Source organism: Asterias amurensis, chromosome 4, assembly GCF_032118995.1.
Source record: "Asterias amurensis chromosome 4, ASM3211899v1".
NCBI classification, from domain to species: Eukaryota; Metazoa; Echinodermata; class Asteroidea; order Forcipulatida; family Asteriidae; genus Asterias; species Asterias amurensis.
The window spans coordinates 1,039,556-1,060,382 of NC_092651.1; the positions used below are offsets into that span (position 1 = coordinate 1,039,556).

At 38.3% G+C, this 20,827-nt stretch overlaps 1 protein-coding gene across 2 annotated transcripts in view; it reads left to right on the forward strand.

The window, feature by feature from the left end:
• The first annotated feature begins 1,156 nt into the window (after positions 1–1,156).
• Positions 1,157–20,827, forward strand: part of LOC139935754 (uncharacterized) — a 103,690-nt gene continuing 84,019 nt past the window's right edge. For both annotated transcript variants that reach the window (XM_071930316.1, XM_071930318.1), the window contains exons 1-4: positions 1,157–1,530; positions 14,197–14,314; positions 15,964–16,932; positions 19,968–20,015. In XM_071930316.1, coding sequence (XP_071786417.1) covers positions 14,201–14,314; positions 15,964–16,932; positions 19,968–20,015 — 1,131 coding nt within the window. In that variant the 5' untranslated portion in view covers positions 1,157–1,530; positions 14,197–14,200. The remainder of the gene's footprint in view (positions 1,531–14,196; positions 14,315–15,963; positions 16,933–19,967; positions 20,016–20,827) is intronic.

Consider the following 20,827-nt stretch of genomic DNA (forward strand, 5'->3'; position numbering starts at 1 on the left):
TAATTGTAAGTTAACATAATATTTGCTACTGTCTCAGATCACAGAATCAGTGGTTGGTTAATAATATCCAATATACAATAAATTAAACTGAAAAGAAATTAATTAATCGATTATTTTTGATAGTCACATAAACAATAATTTAACAGATGGCTTAGTCAGTTTGATGGCCAGCTGATTCTGAAGTTCTGTACTCTTCATAATCATGCGAGGCCTACATATTATATAGATCTTTAAAATGGAGTAAATGCATTTTTGTTTAGAACTATTGTGAAATCTCTGTAGACCACCTGTGAAATCTCATAGCAAAAGCTAGTGGATTTATGTCGAGGTGATTGTTTTACTCTTGACTTGCCTTGCCACATTATTATTTAAAAATACTTATTAAGCGCATTTCCAAAATGACCAATCCGCTTTTAAATAAAAACACATGTACACACAAAGTACAAGAAAACATTAAACAAACAAATACACAAAAACTAACAAATTTGAGGAAGATATATAAAATCATTAATGTCATGCTCAAAATTAGGCCAAAATATTATTGCATTTTGTAATAAATTTATAACTCGTATTGATTAAAGGGTCATGATGTAATGCGCGCTTTGTGATTCTTACAGCGCCCTCTATGTAGTCTTTTTTTGTATAGCTTACAATGAAGCTGACACGTTATATATATTTCACACTAACAATATATTCTTAGAGAAACTTCAGCAAAGTCACATTTGGGACGATTGCCTTTGGCAAAAGGGAAGAAAAATAGAAACAAAACCACCCAACCACAAATCCCGCCCCCGCATGGTTATCTACGCACATAGAGGGCGCTTTTGATGTAAATAGTAAAAGTGTCTAAAAAGCAGACGACTTGACGGCGCACAGTCAGTAATTTAACATAGACTCGCTAACCAGTCTAACATTAGATTAGCCAGAGACATAAACATGATTCAATGTGGCCTTTGTTTGAGTAATTTAAACTTATATTTTATTAGAAATTGTTGTTTATATATTAAGCTCAAAGAAAAAGGCAAACAAAAATAGTTAACAATTTGTAAATGAAATATCAGAACAAAATTGGCTGATGAGCGACTGAACCTATTTATTATGTAAATGAGCCTCGCTTTCAAGAATTTAGAAATCAGCAATGGCGATACGCAGTGTTTCAACTTACTGTGATGTCTGACCATCAACTATTGTCAGATTTTCAACATTTAACAGAACGAGTTTTCACGGAGTATTTCACTTTTTCGATAGAGGAACATTTGAGACTCATCTTCCTTCAGAAAACTTGGCCATTTCGTGCCATTTCCGTTGGCAAACATGTAAAAAGTCGTAGTGCTCGGGCCCATCTGTTTTGTGAGTGAGGGCTGTTCGAGCTAGTTTTTCTCTTCCTTTTTACGTTCGTTACCCCCTTCAAAACACAATTTTGACTCGAGAAAGAGTGTACTCTTTATTTTGATAAAGTAATTAGACGCATTTTGCAGATTTTGTTGCGTTAATACCCGTCGTATCCAGTTCTGGTGACTGAAACTGAAGGTAAGTGCGGTTCATTTTCTGAATTGTCTGACAAAATTGGCAATGCATTTTCTCATAATTCAGCAGCAGGCAGCTGACTGAGACTGAGTCAGTCGGTTGGTGCTGACACGACAAATTGAATGTTGAACTTGCAGTTTAATTTTGACACTACACCCTACTTTCAACAAAATATATAATTTCCTTTACCTCTAACCTAAATACATAGCGAAGAGATGTGAAAGTGTTTGCAGTTTTACCCTTATCTAGAGTCTTTGCCCAGTCAGGCTGGCGGGCTGATGATTTTGTGTGGAAAAGCAAGCTATAATAAGCCTTGTTTTAAAAAAGGTAGTGCGGTGGATTAGTTAAATTAATTCACCCGAATAAATTAATTCACCCGACATCGGGTATCATAATATTAATTTCACAAAATGGCACTGAACATGTACAACAACGTTTTTTTTTGTTTTTTCAGATCAAGTGTATCAAATAATAATAATAATATTAGGTATTTGTAATGCGCCAAATCAATCTTTACAGATGTTCAAGGCGCAAGCAGTTTCCTTTGTACCATATTACAACCAAAACTTTCCCCACACACTTAGCCTTGCTCAAGTCAAGGCAGTCGAATTATTCAACCCGAAAAAAGACTGCCGCTGTATAAAAACCCACCCGTATGCACTGTGCGCAACATCGCACGACACGATGCCCCTGTACACTATCCGCATGCGTCGGTCGTCGGGCCGACAGCCTTGAAGTGTCTGTGATGAAGCAACTGACCTCATTACTATAATAAGAGAAGAGTTCCCGGTCAGCTCATTACCATGCCCCATTACCATTACCACATCACACACCACCACCACGAACGCTCAGCAAGCATGATAGGGTCCAAAGGTCGTGATAAGGGAAGTGGGTGATTGGACGTTAAAATGAATAATTCATTTGCCTCACATCCTGTGTTGTCTGATAGGTCTGACGAAAGATATACATATTCATGGGCTGCATACTAGCATATCCGAGAGCCCCCCCCCCCATTTTTTTCCACTAGTGGAAATTTTTTCATGAAACACATTAAACCCGGAAGTTACAGACCCGACAAGGCTGTCGGCCTGACGGCCTCCGCATGCGGTTAGTGGTACGAGTGCGGATGACTTGTGTGCACAGTAGTTGTACGATGTGACAGTGTGTATACGGGTGTTTCATGCAGTGTGATCGCACGCACCACGCACAGGGTATACGGTTGGGTTTACAGCGGCGTCTTTTCGGAGCGACAAATGCGACTGCCCTGAGCAAGGCTACCACACACTCAATTATTCATAATGCTGGCATTGCCTTTATGTTAAATGAAATAAAAAACATCTTCACAAAATGCAATTTTCTGCGCGGTACTCGCTGTTGTTTTTCTGCCGCATCGCAAGTTTTTAACTTCTCAATATGCTCAACGTTTATTGGGGGGTCATCAAGCGCTGAAGTGCACCAGCCTATTGGATTGACAAACTGCCGAGCCTCGGCCGAGTCGGACTAAACCATTCTGTAAAAAAAAGGGGGGGTTACAAGACAGTGCGGCAGTGCATGCAAGCTTCATAATGCGTAATTTTTGGTTTTCAGTAATTTCAATTGCCTCATTAGGCAAAAAAATAAAATACCAGGTATTTGTCCGCGGCTGCAACCTTTTGAGCAAATATATATGTAATAATTCCTTTTAATAATAATAACCCGTTTTTATATAGTGCTTTTCACACCCGGAGGGTGTCCCAAAGCGCTTTACATTATTACCCCTGGTCACTGGGCCTTAATTCACTCCTTAAACCATCTCAGCTCCCTGGTAGGGAGTATGCAGCCTGTGCAACATTAATATGCGCTACTCGGCTAAATCAACCACAAGAACCATCTCTGCCCTCACAGGTACCCATTTACCCCTGGGTGGAGAGAAGCAATTATAGTTAAGTGTCTTGCTCAGAGACACAAGTGTCACGACCGGGATTCGAACCCACACTCTGCTGAACATCAGAAGCATCAGAGCTTGAATTCGGTGCTCTTATCCGCTCGGCCACGACACCCCGACATCCTCCTCTTTTTTAAAAAATCCAGATGATCAACTGCTATTTTTGTTTATTTGGCCTTAGGCCTATTATCTATTTTGTTTGAAATAATTTAAAAGGACAAAAGTACTACTGTCAGTGTCAAACTTCCAAGACCAATCCTTCACTATACATGTAATTGCTTCTCTCCACCCAGGAGTAAATGGGTACCTTTGAGGGCAGAGTTGGTTCTTGTGATTGATTAGCCTTGATTGCGCTACATATTTGGCGGCACAGGCTGTATACTCCACAGGGAGCTGAGATGGTTTAAGGAATGATTTAAGGCCCAGTGACCAGGGGTAATAATGTTGAAGCGCCATGAGCGTCACTGCGTAACGGACCTGAGCGCTATATAAGAAGACACTTATTATTATTATTATTATTATTATTATTATTATTATTATTATTATTATTATTATTATTATTATTATTATTATTATTATTCAGAGAAATTGTAATGTTTACCCCTGCAAAAGTGGAGAAATAATTATTTGAAGAGACTATATTTGGACACTTAGCTAAATTGTTGCTTGTCATAAATAGTCTACCGTTCAGAATACCATACAGTTACCATGACTGGTACCCCACTCATCTCTTGCTTAGCTAAGAAATTTACAGCAGCAGAATTGTCTGCTTAACTGCTTTGTGAAAGTAGGCCCTGCATGATAAGGTCGGACAGCAGTCATACTCTGATATTGTATCCTAAATCAGGGTAAGTGCATATCAGCACTTCTGGATGCACCGTTGATGTACTTCACTCATGTTGAAACTGGAACTCCTCACATAATGTGTGTGTATGTTAGTTGTGCCTGAGCATCCCTGAATGCTATGTTATTTGCTATGTAAACATTTTATTGCCTTTTATGTTTTACTTAGCCTAGAGCCTATAACTGCTGCAACATTTTATGATATGTTCTGTTTAAATAATAGTGTGTTACAATTACAATGTAGATTACTGATTTGTTCAATCTACATGATAACTAATTGACATGTCCATAGTATTGTGTTAAGAATATTACTTGAGCATGGCATTTTCACTTGTGTTAAACTTAACATCCTATGCAGTCTTTCTATTGTTGGTGTTGTTCACCAATTCTGTTAGGCACAGTAAGTAGGCCAACATGCTACTCATTGAGTACAACATGCTTAGTATCTAAGCAGGAATCTAACCTTTGGGTGTGCTCTCTTTCAATTTTGCCACAATGTGGGTGTGCACTTCCTATGTTTTAATTATTTTCCTTTTTAAACAGAGACATACATGTAGCTGGGTGGGTAATTACAGGACGTAACCCCATGTCATGACATGACACTCAAGAGGAATAAAGCTCTGTTTTCTGTCAACAAGTTATACGCTTTCTTTAGTTGAATAATATGTATAAATTTCACAAAGTTTTCCAAACATATTGTTGAAAACAATAAACTCAATAAATTAGTATGTGTAGAACAATTACCTTTAGTAAAAAATCTTTGTTGAATAGAAATCTAGGAAGTGGAATTGTCTTAATTTTGTTCAAAAAAAAAAATCTTAAAGATGATTTTATGATAAACAGTCTTCATTTGTGATAATTTCTTGATTATATGGGAGTTGAGGCATGGTGAGGTATCAATATGGTTTAATCTTTAAAAAACGATTTGATTGCAAGTGTCATTACTTTACATGTACATCGATTGAACGTTCAGCTGCTGTGATGTGTTGATACATTGTTCAATTGGTATAGATGGCTTTTAGCCTAGATTAAAAGCTTAAAAGCGACATATTAATATTTCACATACATGTACGTGTCTAGTGTGCATGGTAGCCAGTGTGCATAGAGGTATTAGGCGCCATCTTCATTCACACCAAACAAATTGTAAAAATATCATTTGAGCTGAATCCAGTTTGATACCCAAAGAGGGACAAAGTCACTCAAATTGATGGTTCGTGCTTGTACACTACGCTGTAACTTAAGAGTTGGTATTATGACCCACACCATCAGGCCACACTTGTAAAGGAAACCATCATGTTTATGTATTATGGAGATGATTTGACAGTTTCAAACTTTCATGTAACTGTGAAGAGATAAGAAAATAATTATAATTTAATAATAATAATAATATAAAAAAAATAATAATATTGACAATAACAAAAATAAAACTCAAGATCTAATCGAATTGTGAACTGTGACACAAATGATACATGCATGACTGCACATTCACTAGGATGCCTAATAGCATCACAGTGTACCAATAAACTGAATGGGTTTAGGTATACATGTATGTTGAGGGCAGCTGGTTTTTTACTTCTATTCATTAAATCCGATAACCCAAGTTCAGTCATCATACTGCAAAGTAGACTGTGCAGATCAGGAAGATTAACATTGATCACAACCTGAGTTACCATGCCATCACTTTACCTACTGTGGGTGGTGGTTAAAGTTTTGTCTTATTATGAAAGATTATCAGGTGTAGAATCTCAAATCAATCTTCAGCTGATATTGGCTTCAAAACTTATCTCTTCTGCTTTGTAGCTGTGGTAATAATATGGCAGATGGCTTTTTTAAAATGCTGATGAGCGATGATTTTATAACACCTGTGTAGCATTTGAATTGATTTTGTTGACAACAATTGGTGCCAACGATAATTATTACTTTGACAAAACTACATGCATGTATGCTGTGGCTACCATTATTACTGATTTACATTCATTTTCTTCTCATGAATTTATTATTTGGATTTCTCCAAGTAAAATTTGTTCTAATAGAAAGTTGTTATTATTTTAAGGATTATGGTTTGTGGTTGGAGGAACTTAAACATTGACACAGGTATGAACACTCCATAATGACATACGTATGCTATAATACACATATTTTGTTGTGATTTATGTTAAGAGTATAGAGAATGTATATTTGTAGGTGTATCTTAACCACATATCATTGCCATACAAGTACAGCCAGGTTAAGCCACCTACGTATAATGGTGTGGTATCTTAACAACATTGTTGGCATATCACTTACAATTTCTGTGTACTTGTGCGTACATGTCAGTCCTTGTGGTTAAAATCCTTGTCGGGGGCAAGATTCATATTTAAATGTTAACAGTACAGTGGTACAGAATTTTTCAACTTGTTGTAAACGTAACAAAATTAACAGTTGTTTAAACTGGGGTTTGACATTTGTTGTTTTGAAATCCAGAGAAAACAATTTCACAGCTCAAAATTAACATCGGACCGCAGTAATAACCGCAGCCCCAACTACAGTAGTTTTAACATTGGGTCAGTAAACTCATGACTCAACAAAAGTCCAGCAGTCTCAGGGTGGGGGAACAGTGCAAGGCATTTGGCCCCCTTAAAGTTTCATTTTCAAATAAATCGCATCCTGGTTGCAAGCAACTTTGGTTACTTGGGACTTATCCATTAAAAAGTGTAAAATTTAAGTAATATTTTCAAGCATTTTATAACCATAACCAACCACCCTTACCAATTGTAAGTGCTCATAAAACCTTGCATTATTATAAAACTGTGCTTGCAAACGATTGGACAATACTCCCCCCCCCCTTCCGGGTTGTCTTGTGTGTTCACTTGAAAAATAATACCTTGAATGTAAATAAAAAACATTTGATGTTGACTTGGAATCTGATGATCATTCAATTCTGTTGAACACAGAGTATTCTTACGGATATGAGACAAATCTTGTCTACAGTCTATATCATTGTTTTCATTTGCAATACTTCATAGCCTGAAAGTGGGGTGTTAATGGTCCAGCGGTTCAGAACATCAAAATCAAGTTCGTGCGGTTAAGTCACCAGAGTCATGCCAAGCTCAATATTTGGAGCTCCATATAATGTACAAACCGATACCATTGTGTGAACGTTTTTTGTAGTTTTCAGCCTTAAGTGTGCATGTACTGAACATCTGAACACATTGTGGTGTGGCGTGGGCAGCTCACCACTGAAACTGTCTGGATGAGTCCATTGTTACTGAGGGTGGTAATTATGTTTTCACCAGAGAACTTTCGTAAATGATTTGTGTTTTTGTTGTTGCTAACTGCATCATGAATCTAATAATTTACTAATCAACATCCATTACTTAGCTTATAGTTTTAGCTAAGTAAATGTTGATTATTAGATTATTTGATTGACACATTTGGTGCTGCATATGTGGCATGGTGTGCCCCCTCCTACATGTTTAGTGCTGTCATTGTGTTCTGGGAATCTCTGGTCAAGAGGAAAGAGTGTATTAAAGTAAGGGAACAATAGGGAGGGGGGACACCCTCTGTCACATAAAGGGCTAAGTGTGGATCTACACTCTTAAAAACCCAATGACAAGGGGCTATTTTGGTGTTACATTATACATGTTGTTGTGGCTGGTGGCTGCATAATTGTCAAACTTTGCCAAACTTGGGCACCATCTGTGTACATTTTAATTTATTCAGTGCATTTCAGTGTTGACCTTAAACCAGGCCATCCTACACATGTAATACTTAGTATGTAGGCACAACTGCAGGAGGTTGTAGTTGTGGGCCTATTAAGTAATTAGTCTTGACAGTCTGACCATGGTCTGACAGGTTGGGAGCCAAGCATGCTGTATACTAAATGTATTGAAGTTTTTGTTGGCAGCAAGTGCCATCACCTGTAAACCTGGACACATGCAGTCATGAACTGTAGGGCCTACATGTAGTGAAGGACTTTGTGACATTTTGGAAGGTGCTACGATTTGGTTGTGTTTACAGATTTTTAACATCCATCTTTTTTTCAGAGTATGTGTAGGCCTATACAAGTGTTTTTCTATTCTACATACACAATGTACACATGTAACTGTCCAAATGTCATATATTCAGGTTTTTGTTATGAAATTGAATTGATTATAGTTAGTTACAATATGCCTGTCTTACTTGTTATGTATCACATCAATCTAAAGGCAATTGATTAATTTTAGTGTATCCATGCATTGTATTGACTTCACAACAGATAGCCTGAGGGGCTAGCTACAGTTCCAGATAGATAAACACATGACATGGAAGACCCCGTTCCCACTGGACCCCACATTGATCTCCCAGTACGAGAAAAGGGCAGTCAAGTACACGAAAGGGAGATCAAAGGGCGATCAAAGAGAAATAAGCTCAAGTGGGAACGCGAGTGCCATCAGGATCTTACCGTGCAATTTTGATCCTCCTCAGGAGTAAGATCGAAAGCGGGATCTGATCGCCCTTGTGGATTATTGGGCGATTAAAAGTCTAGTGGGAACGAAAAGGGTGTTCAGACCCCGCAATTTGCTAGCAAAACAGTGTTCTTTTGAACCCACTTCTGTTCCCCAAAAAGGGGGATCAATGCGCAATCATACTCAAGTGGGAATGCGACCGCGATTTCAGGCTTGCAACTAATCTTGTTGCGGGAATCGGGATCCCGATATCGCTGTTGTGGATCCAGTGGGAACGCGGTCCTACAGGCACTCTCTGCTACCATACAAAGTACTTTCCAAGGCACTGAATATTCAGGCAATGTGTGTATACATACGTACATACTGGCTACTGGGGTCAATTGTTATGTTGAGGGATGAGATTTTTGCTGATCACGCTGTGTGGTACCTACTACAATCTATTGCTGAAGAAAGAAGCTATCTTTGAGGGTGGCTAGCCACGGAGGCAAAGAAGGTGATTGCCTCCATGCCCCTGGTCTTTGCCTTGGTGCCCTTGAAATGCTCCAGTAGAAGTTTACAATTTCCTCGTAGGGTATCGTTTACTAAGGAGCAAATGCCATGTGTCCCTTGCCCTTTCAAAAAAGAAGCATACAGTAGCCATGCTCAGTAGGTATGGGAATTCATTCCGGACCATTTAGTGTCTTAATTCGTGTAATGGCAAAAGCTGAGAAGAACTTCTTGTGGAGCCTCAAGGCTGATGGAGTGGCTAGGGGTTTCTGAAAAACTGACCAGGTGGCTAGGGCTGAGGACTGATAGAGTGGCTTAGGCTTACGAAAAGTAACAGTATACAATTGTTACCCATTGGTGTACATTTGAGTAGATGGGGGCTGCTGAGGACTGATGAAGTGGCTAGGGCTTAGGACTGATTAAGTGGATAATGCTGAAGACTGATACATTTAGTGGCTATGGTTAAGAAAAGTAATGCACACATTTAGGATTAGATCCAGAACTCTTCAATATTAATGTGTTGATAGTGTCTCCACTTGCAGCATGGCTGGTTCAAGGTTGTTTAATTCACACAAAGTATGTATGTGCTCTACATGTATGTCAACACTGTGTCTACGAACAATTTGAAAAGCCTGTGTTACATGTAGGCCTATACCTGTACAATAATAGTTCTGAGATACACACCCAACCTGTCAGAATAGTGATGTCATCCCCAACTCTTGAACGTCTTTCCCGGCGAGTTTGGGGAAGTAAATGTGCGGTCATCATGGCAGGAACTGGTCATTTTGTCTTGGGAATTTCAAGGAGCATCAGGATGCATACAGGTAGCAATGTATTGAAATTTACTTCAAACTTTATTCACACATCTGGCTGTAGTAAAAGCATTAAGAGGGAAAGTGCCCTTATTTCAAAATTAAATAATATGAGCAACCCAATGCTTCAAATGATTTTTAAGGGATTTTGGTTATGTTTGTACAGAGGTATAGACCTTTATCATGATGCCTCCATCTTGGTCATGTTCCTCGTATCGAATAACATTAATGAATAATAATAATTTTGCAATTAGGAACCAGACTTTTTGTTTTTCCAGCCTTGGGCCGTGTCCGAATTGGCGACTTTGGCTACAGCTACGGCTAGATCAGCGCGTCTGTCAGTGTTGAAAAATGGCAGATGCGCGCGCCCTAGCCGTAGCTGTAGCCGAAGTCGCCAATTCGGACACGGCCTTGGTTTGGTTTCATTGATACAATGAAACCAATTCAAGATGGTTGCACCGTAATAAAGATCTATTTCAATTGCTTTGACGATTTAAGCAGTGGTGATTTTGTGGTCTTAAAATGTTGTTACCTCATTAATATTTCAGACCAAAATTGGGCAGTGTCATTTTCTACAATTTATTTTAAGTCAACATATTTGGTTACATTTACATATTGCCATATGGTCTTCAGGTAGTTAAGAGCACCTAATTAAAATCTCATTCATACCAGATGATAAATACATATTATGATGTACTTATCATATTCCTTGTTTCCCCCAAAGTGTCACTTCACACTCTGCCCGTGTTGTTTATAGAATGTGAACTTAGTGTATTTGCTTTTTTTCTTTATGAAAACGTTCTGAAATTTTACCTCATGGTGAGGAACTGAGCAGGAACTTAACATATCTCAAGTCTTACTTAATACCTTTTAATCATCTTTACAGTGAAAGTTGTTTACATTGTTTTGTTTTTAAATGTCATTGCTACATGTATGACCCATTTAAACCCTCTTCTCTAGTTCTTGATAAACATGTACACCATGTAACTAAACATGTCACCAGGTTGTGGACATTTCATAACATTTTGTTTCATCCTTGGCAATCTCTTACTTTGTTTCGTACTAGTCAGTGTGATATGAATGTTGTAGAAAGTATGATGTGACAACCTTTTGTGCACTGAGTGGGTAACACATTGTGACCCTGTTCCTTCACCGCTGCTTACTCGCTGACAATTAGTTTTGCGCATGTGCGAAGTTGTTGACGAGCGCTCTCTTGAGTCAAAATCGTAAACAAAACATAGCCTTTCAACCGTTGAAAACGATCTGGGGTCATCGCGATTTTTGACCAATTAAAAGCCAAGATGGAAAACTAAACATGAATATGCAATGAAGTTAGTTGCGATGGTCGGATTTTGAGTCAAATTGATCCTTCAAAATCTACGTAATGTGAATTTTCTTGTTGAGAAATAGACCTCACACGTAAGAAATACATAACAACTAATGTTTTCCACTCAAAATTGAGAGAGCAAACCCTTTGAAAACAATTCCCTGTTTATTTTTGTAACACATGACGACGTTCTGGTGAAGCATTTTGATCAAGAGTAATGTACACAAGCATTGGGCAATTGTCGCTTTTTGTGACGTGTGCAAACTGTAATAAACATTGTGCATTGCATGCGTTTGTTTAGTTTGTATGTGAAACATGTGGGCCGCGTCAGAAAAACGTTGGTGGAATCCCACTGATTTTAATTAATCCAGAGGGTTTGCTGCTACATAAACGGAATAATTTGATAGAATAATAATTTTCCTCTACAACAAACATTGTTTTAATATCAGGGAAATTCAATTTTACTCACAAACGCCAACAGAACTCATCGTTAAAGTCATAGAAACATGCACAAAACAGCGATGGGGTCACTGCTGTGAATAATTTATCTAATGTTGGACTTTCTGAAAATCTCGCACATGCGCAAAACTATTTGGCACTCGATGTAGAGCTCTGAACAGCGGTGCCTTATGAGGAAGTTATTACATTGTGTATGCATTTGTGTAAAGATCAGTAGAAACTAGTTGAACCCATTCCCAGAAATTACGATGTCGTTCTTAGAAACCCTATTCAGATGGGGTATACATTTACAATGGATATTTGGTGTGTTGGTATGTGGTGAACAAAATACAAAAACAACTAGTTGTACATGTATCGTGGGTGTGTTGTTGGGTAGCTTACCCAGTCAATTCACATGATTGAGCCCTGAAAGGGACTACAATATACAAATTAAATAACAACTGAACATTGCCCTTTCTCATGGGACTTGAGCTGGGTGTAAATGGGGAAGATATACCCAAACTAAACAAGTAGAAACAAAGCAAAAGCTTAATTGTTTTGGGGATATATATTGAGCAATTCCTAACCCACTGTTAAGATCATAAGGTCAAATAAATCATAATGCTTAATACATGTACCTACATGTAAAACAAGTATGCCTAAGAGTGTGTTTGTACATGTATGTTTCCAGCCACAAACGAGACTTTGTTCATGGGAATGAATAAATCAAGAGGCAATAAACAAGTGTGCATTTGGCATCTTTTTAAAAGACAGTTAAATAAAACAGGAAATAATTTTTTTCTCTTTTTGCCTGTTTTCTAATTTATTGACCTACCCAACTTCAATGGAAACATGGAAAGCGTACATTTAGAATTAAAGGGACGCCTTTATGCTAACCTTTGTATACTTAAACCATACAATGTCTGTAGGATTTTTAGTGTAGTGTAGGGTGCAATATGTCAGATGATGACATTGACAGCTGGAAGTCAGTCACCCATGATCAACCATTCAGAGCAAGTATTTGCAACTCTACCTCATTGATACCTTGATGTACATGTAATATGAATAATCTTGGATGTTTACTGGGATAGCCATGTTTATTCTGCAGCAGTACACAACAAGAGTGACAAGTCTATTATACACAATGATAAAGGATCAACATCCAATAGCAAATAATCTGAAACTTACATTTCTCAAAAAAATCATCCTGCCCCATACAAATGCCCATACAAATGTTAGGAGGTAAACATTTCCTGCGGGTCAAAGAGCAATTGCTGTCGTTTGTTTTCATGTTCAAGCGTGTATAAACATTAGTTGCAGCAATTATGTGACAGAGTACATGTAGTGTGTGTCAGGTGCTGACCAGGGATGCACATTCAATTCATTAGTCGCCCTCATGGAACTAGCGGTTGTACTGTCTTTTGATGTACATGTACAGTATACATCAATATAGAGTACAAACATATGGCTGCATGCAAACATTTTCAAGAGGACTTGAATATCTTAGACAGGAATTACATGGTAGTACTGTTCCTTGCATTTGTTGTATTTTGTACAGAATGATATTGATTTCATATGAGCAATTACGTACACACAGAACAACAAAGATCAGGTACTTTAACATCATGTAGATTATAAGAGACCAATGTCTGGCTTCAGTGTTAATTTGTGATTGGATTGACACCTGATATCAACGAATGATTAGGCCTATACCACCATGCTGCATACATCACATGTCAAGCCATTCCACACAGTTTGATATTAAGAGTTGACCTTAGTGTTAAAGAACTCTTGGAGGAAAAATCACAACATTAATCCTCTGGATGTGAAATTGAATAGTTTCTGTAGTAACATATAACAAGAGAGAAATGGACTAAATTACTGCACTTCGTACTTGCCTTTGACATGTCATACATGTATTGCAGGCACATCCAGTACTTAGAGGAATCAAACTCTTTCAGTTTCATTTACAAGTTTCCGTAGTGTCCTACAAACTACAGCAGGCAAACAATTGTTAATATTAAAATTTATTAGTTTCTTGATAATCAGATTGTCTCACAATAGAGCTGACAATTGTTGCCATGACGTAGTCTGTCTTTTTAATCAAAGTGACAGCCTGTAAAACTCTGTCACCTTAGGGATATAATTACACACAAGTAGGTCATTTGGGGACATGGGTCAAGAGGAAGACATCAATGGGTCATAAGGAGGCATCAGTAAGTCATCTACATCAAAGGTCATGGTTCATGTGGGAGACAGGCATTGGTTAGAAAATCTTTAAAATGGCATGCCTTGTAAATGTACAGGTACTTCTAACTTCTTGTATTTTTCAAAATATTGAATGGAAACTTTGGATTAAGGAAGACATTGATTATTTACAGTGTATTTGTTCCTTCTGTTTGTATTAACCAGGACCATGGTGGACAGGGAGAGTGCGCGTTCTCTTGCCCAGAAGAAGCGGCGTCTGGAGATGCCGGGGGCACCACCTCGCAATACATTCACGGGACCAACATTCTCTGAACCAGTCAAGGTATGAATAGTAGGACAAAAATTCCTATGAATTACTTGAAGTATTAGAGAATTGTAGTCTTGATAGATGGTAACAGTTTTGCACTTTTTAGGTTTTAGGGGAGGTTTGCGGTAGCACTATGTTGAAACCTCTTTTGAGTCTTGTTGTTGCTTGGAAGAACAGTTGTTGACAACTATTGTGAAATCACGGCAATGGCAAAGGGCCTTAATGCTATCAGTGTGATTCTGGGGCATCGCAGCAATGGCACAGGGCTCCAGTGCTATCGGTGTGTTTCTGAGGGCATCGCAGCAATGGCACTGAGCCTTAATGCCATCGATTTTATTCTGTGGGCATTGCAGCAACGGCACAGGGTACCAGTGCTATCAGTGTGATTCTGAGGGCATTCTGGTAATGGCACAGGGCACCATTGCCATCTGTGTGATTCTGAGGGCATTCTGGTAATGGCACAGGGCACCGTTGCCATCTGTGTGATTCTGAGGGCATTCCTGTAATGTCACAGGGCACCGTTGCCATCTGTGTGATTCTGAGGGCATTACGGTATTGGCACAGGGCACTATTGCCATTGGTGTTATTCTGAGGTCATTCCGGTAATGTCACAGGGAACCATTGCCATCAGTGTGATTCTGAGGGCATTCCTGTAATGTCACAGGGCACCGTTGCCATCGGTGTGATTCTGAGGGCATTCTGGTTATTTCACAGGGCGCTATTGCCATTGGTGTTATTCTGAGGTCATTCCGGTAATGTCACAGGGCACCATTGCCATCAGTGTGATTCTGAGGGCATTCCTGTAATGTCACAGGGCACCGTTGTCATCGGTGTGATTCTGAGGGTATTCTGGCTATTTCACAGGGCACTATTGCCATTGGTGTTATTCTGAGGTCATTCCGGTAATGTCACAGGGCACCATTGCCATCAGTGTGATTCTGAGGGCATTCCTGTAATGTCACAGGGCACCGTTGCCATCTGTGTGATTCTGAGGGCATTCCGGTATTAGCACAGAGTACTATTGCCATTGGTGTTATTCTGAGGTCATTCCGGTAATGTCACAGGGCACCATTGCCATCAGTGTGATTCTGAGGGCTTTCCTGTAATGTCACAGGGCACCGTTGCAATCGGTGTGATTCTGAGGGTATTCTGGTTATTTCACAGGGCACCATTGCCATCTGTGTGATTCTGAGGGCATTCCGGTAATGGCACAGGGCACCATTGCCATCTGTGTGATTCTACAGGGCATTCCGGTAATGGCACTTGGCACCCTTGCCATCGATGTGATTCTGAGGTCATCACAGCAATATCATAGGGCACAATGTGTGGGAGATGGCGTAAAGGATGTCGTTCAATAAACAAAGATTCCCTTCACACAACGATTATGCATACATCCTTCGTAAAAACTTCTGCTTGGGGAAGGTTTTGTCTTAGGTCTTGGCCTAGGACAAGATTACTCAATGTTGATAAAATATAGCAAGGAATGTAGGAAATGAGAAAAGGTCAAGATCACTTTGCAAAGAATGTTGTTGTCATGTGAAAAGAGCTATAATTGTTCCAGCTTTCTTATAATAGAAGAGGAAACCTCCCTAAAAATGCATCTAATTTTCATGCTTTATAAATTCAGCATTATGTAATTTATAAATCTTCTGTTTTTTTTACAGACTAAAGAAGTGGATAATGATCTGCAGAACATTTTGGGAAATTTTAGTAGAATTAAAAATGAGGTGATGGACTCGAGTTCTATGCCTCACCTTCTGGGCATTCCTAAAGAACCACAGACACCTGTTGACAACAAGACACGCCCTCTCTTTGATTCCACTGAGATAACCTTCACTCCCAATGGACAGGTTAAGACCTCTAAACCAGCAGGTCAGTCCAACAGTAGTGTCTCCTCACAGAAAGAGCAGTCTTCTGGGTCATCATCATCTTCTAAGAAGGGTTCCCCTTTTCTGAAGAATGGACAGAAGAATAAAGAGACTTCCAAACAGGCCCCCAAAACTAAACCTGGAGGGTCTTCTGTTTCACCTCAAGTTGCTCCCACTAAAATCTCATCACCTTCAGTAATATCTAAAACAAAAAAGAGTAAAGATAAGGATGTAAAAGTGAACTTAAAGAAAGAAAAAGATGTTGAAAAGGCTAAGGGTACAGATGGGTCCAGTAGCAGCAGTAGTAAGGGCAAACAATGCTATAGTGCTTCAAGTGACACCAAGTCTAAATCACCAACCAAAAAAAGCACAACTCCTGTAAAAGCTAAATCATCCTCGGCCAATACAAAATCTGTCTCTAAAGTTCGTACCAAGAAAGAGTTCAAAACGCCAAACGGCATGATCAAAAGCCACCTGCAGACATCTTCAGCATCAATAAGCCAGGACATAGCGGTTTCAAGAGAAACATCATCCGCTGCTGCAGAACCGCAGTCTAATGCTCCACAGGAAAACAAATCCACAGACTTGTCCAAAGTTGGTGATGATCAGGAAGAGACAGATGCAGCTAAGGTAACCAGAAAGCTATTTGACCAGAAAGGAACCAGTAAGCTATTTGATGTTCCTCCCGATAGTACATCAGAAGGGAAGCCAGATATTAAGAAGGACAAGCTGAGCGTTCCAAAGCTACAGATCCCATCACTATGGGTAAGATGAAAGACCTATTTCCTGAATAATTCAGTGGAATATCCATTGTGCTCCCAAATTTGCCTAAATGTTTCAATTGCTTCCATAGTGCATTTTGAAGTTGTGTGCTGTACTATAATACTGTTCTTTACACAATTTTGTATTATTAAAAGGTGCTGACACATCTGCCAGAAACACATGAGAAAGCCAGTACTCCTATTGTTGAATATCATGTAGTCTGGACATTTACAGAGATTCCATAAAAAAGTACTTGACACTACATTTAAAAGTGAAACATCCCAAAACCAATTACGTTAGGGGAATATTCCACTAGATGCATTTCATAAAGGCTGCATCAAAAGTTTCTCCGCCATTCTCCGCTAACTGTGCAAGCGTCACATTTTTTCGCTAGCTGTGTAAGTGAAGAATTCCTAGTAATTTGAGGTACGTACACACACAAGAAAAAAATTCCCAGCTTACCCCCACAATATGCTTAACGTAAGCGCTAAATTCCCCTGCTTCTGTAAGAGCTGATTCTTTGCTTACAGTAAGCAGAGCCATGAATTGTGGCCCTGTTGGTCTTGATATACCATCTTTATGTAAGCAAACAATCTGTTCGGGATCTGAAACGTCCAGACAAATACATCATTTGTTGTTTGTATTTTCTCCAGAGATGCCAATGATAAGAACACTTGACATGTAGTTTATGCATTGAAGATAGAAATAGAAGTGTTTCCCTTGGGAATATTCAACTCTAGTTCATCAGACCTTTACCAAAGTGTTTGACTTTTCAAGAAGTTGGTTTCAGTCTTGGTTTCATAAACGTTAAACAAAATAAGCGGAAAGCCTAACATAGTGTTTATCCTCTGAAAGTGTAAATGACAGATAAAGGCCCTAAATAAGAGTTTTTTTTTACATAAAATTCACAATTAACTGTTTTTAGATGTACAATGGAACGTATATGAAAGTTCAAAAGGAGCATAGAGAGTTTGTGTGTTTTGACACAAGCTCTTCCAGTCATATTGGGAAAAGTTCTTAACATCTCAAAATAGAAAGTATGTATTCTCAGGGATCAACTGAAGAGCAGTGCTTTTTACACAAGGGTATAAAGCATACTCTGCAGTAAACATGCATAGAAAGTGCGACTTTACTGTAGTCATGTTGTGGTAGGATTAATAAGCATTCTATACCACTTCAAATGTATCGCTGCCTATTTGTACATTCTGTATTCGGTACATTTATTTCAATGCTGTCATACAAAACAATAATACAATAGCGTACATTTATGTCAAAATTAAAACAAGCAATATAGTATGAGGTATGATTAGGTACACAATACTTCAAAAAATAAATAAGTAGTAATTTAAAGACAACATTTAGGTGTAAGGTTAAGCAAAATGCTTTTGTGCCCTAACCTATTGACAGACAAACATGATACAAAGGAACACAAACAAAGACAAAGACAAGGGACAACATGGTCAGACGATAGGTGTAGGCCTACAAACAACACAAAGGCGAGTCATCATTAAATGGACTCGTACTATTAAAGTCATGAATTATAAGGTTATAAGGAATATGCATTTGAGTAGTAGTTTTTGTAGTTTTTTCGAAAATACAGGTAGAGTGATTGCCGATTAAATTGTACATAAATTTGCCTAATATCAATGATGATAAAAATCAGAGAACAAAATAATGCAACAGTATGACAAAAAAACCAAAAACACTACATCTCGCTTTCGTGAAGTAAGACGCCGATTACTACTAGTGTACCAAAGTATTCCCATTATTGTACTGTGTCTTGGGAATAAGTTGTAGAAGACAAGCACAGTTCTTGTTACTCCATTACACCAGCATGCAATTGAAAAGATAAAGTACTTTGAGCACTACTTAAAGTGATGGTCTGCAGCTAAATTTGTGCATTGAATGTATACACTTTACTGGTAATTAACTGTGTTCAGTCATACAGTAAAGTGGCTCTTTGGTTCGTCATACACTTTACTTGTAGTGCATAGAGGAAACCGCATAGTGCAATGATATAGGGCACAGGAAGCAACACTTCCTTTACTTGACTTTCCCATACAAATGAAGAACACATATTACAGAAGTTCACTGTAAAACAGCAGAGTTTTAATAGAGGGCAGCAGACTACAAGTCCTTTTCCATATAAATGAGTTGAATTATCAGAATTGCAAAAAAAAGCATGTGTCATGTTGATGTCCGAAGCATCCGCGATGTACAAGCCAATTAAGGAATGTAACATTGTGGCAAATTACTTAGCTCAGTACGTATTAGGATCCAATCATAATACAGGTTTCTTCACTGTTGCATGTTCTGATTATTTGGTATAGTTTATTGCCCCTATAAGATTGATTTATTGACCAAGGTTATTTGACTAAAGATAACTCTTCTCTTAAAGGGAAGGTACAAGTTCTAGTTATTTCAATCAAAAACAATACTACAATTGTATGTTCATGTACCAGTTGTTTTTAAATGAAAACAAGAATAGACTCGCCTTTCCTTTATTTGATGTACAAATGCAAATCTGTTGAGTTTGATTAAAGATGCATCCTTGAGATAAAAAACTGACATTTGAAAATTATGTCAAGTCATAAATCACAAGGGAAACTGACTGGTTAAATTATTAAACAATTTGGTGTTGAACAAAGAAAAATGACAAGATCAGCACTCTTTAGGGGGGGGGGGTTTCTCTCTATTTTTGTCAATAATTTGGTTCACAGGTTGCCAGTCAGATGCCATTAAAACAGTAGCTGACAAGTAACAAGGGATCACACCCAAGTTTTAAACTTGTCTCGTTAAAACAGGTCGTTGGTCAAAATCCTGCCGTAGTAAATGTTTCTTTGTTCAACCCTAAAATCTGTAAAAATTAAAGTGCCCCTTTTTAAGCAACTTGCAGCACTTTATTCCTTGTATGTATTTAACAGGTGTTCTGTGGAGACAGTATTTCATATGTTATTTAAAAGAATTTCTAGGAATCAGATTCTTGGATCCAATGAATCATTTTTGTTGATGGAAATCATGTTTGTTTTATCTTGCAGGGCCCGCCCTATGACCCAAGCAACCAAGATGTGGAAAAGATTTTGAATGTAAGTCAGTTGATCCTGAGCTAAATACAGAATTTTAAAGGGTGGCTGCAGTGTTTTTTAAAATAATTTAAACGATTAAACATGACTTTTTAAACCTGAAATTTTTTCTTTATTTTTTATTAAATGCGTATTTTAAAAATGGTTTTCAAGGGATTAGGGGAACCCACCCTGCCCCTAAAAGGGAGCCTTCATTTGCATAAACGTGACGTCATGTCGGGAACTCGAGCCGTTGGGCCCCCCGGCTGTGTGTATATAGAGACGTGTGCACTGTGTTGCCTGGTACCTAGGCGCGTGTAGTTAGGGACCAGACTCTTTTTGCTGACAATATGTTTGAATTCCCGACATGACGTCGATGGTAGGGGGGCGGTAACAATCCACGAAAGGGGGGGGGCAGGACTTATTTGCTAATTACGCAAGTGAGATATGTCGGGGAAAAAACAAAACACATTTTGTTGATGTTCAATACATATATCAGAAATAAATGACAGCAAAATTAACTGTTTTATTTTAATTCACTGCAGCATCCCTTTAAATAACAAAATAATTAATTTTTTAACTCTAATTATAATTATTATTATTCCTCACGCCAAGTGTTATCCATAGTAGAACACAACCAAATAAAAAAAATTTTTAAAACTAAATGAACTAAACGGAACTAAACTTTGTTTTTCTGTATTAGAAAACTGCCAGCAATATCTGATTGTCTTTCTCAAATTGGCAAATGGATTTAGTTTAAACACTATTATTCATTTTAGACATAAATTGCAGGTAATTTTGGATGGTACCCCCAACCGCTAGGGTACACATGTTTT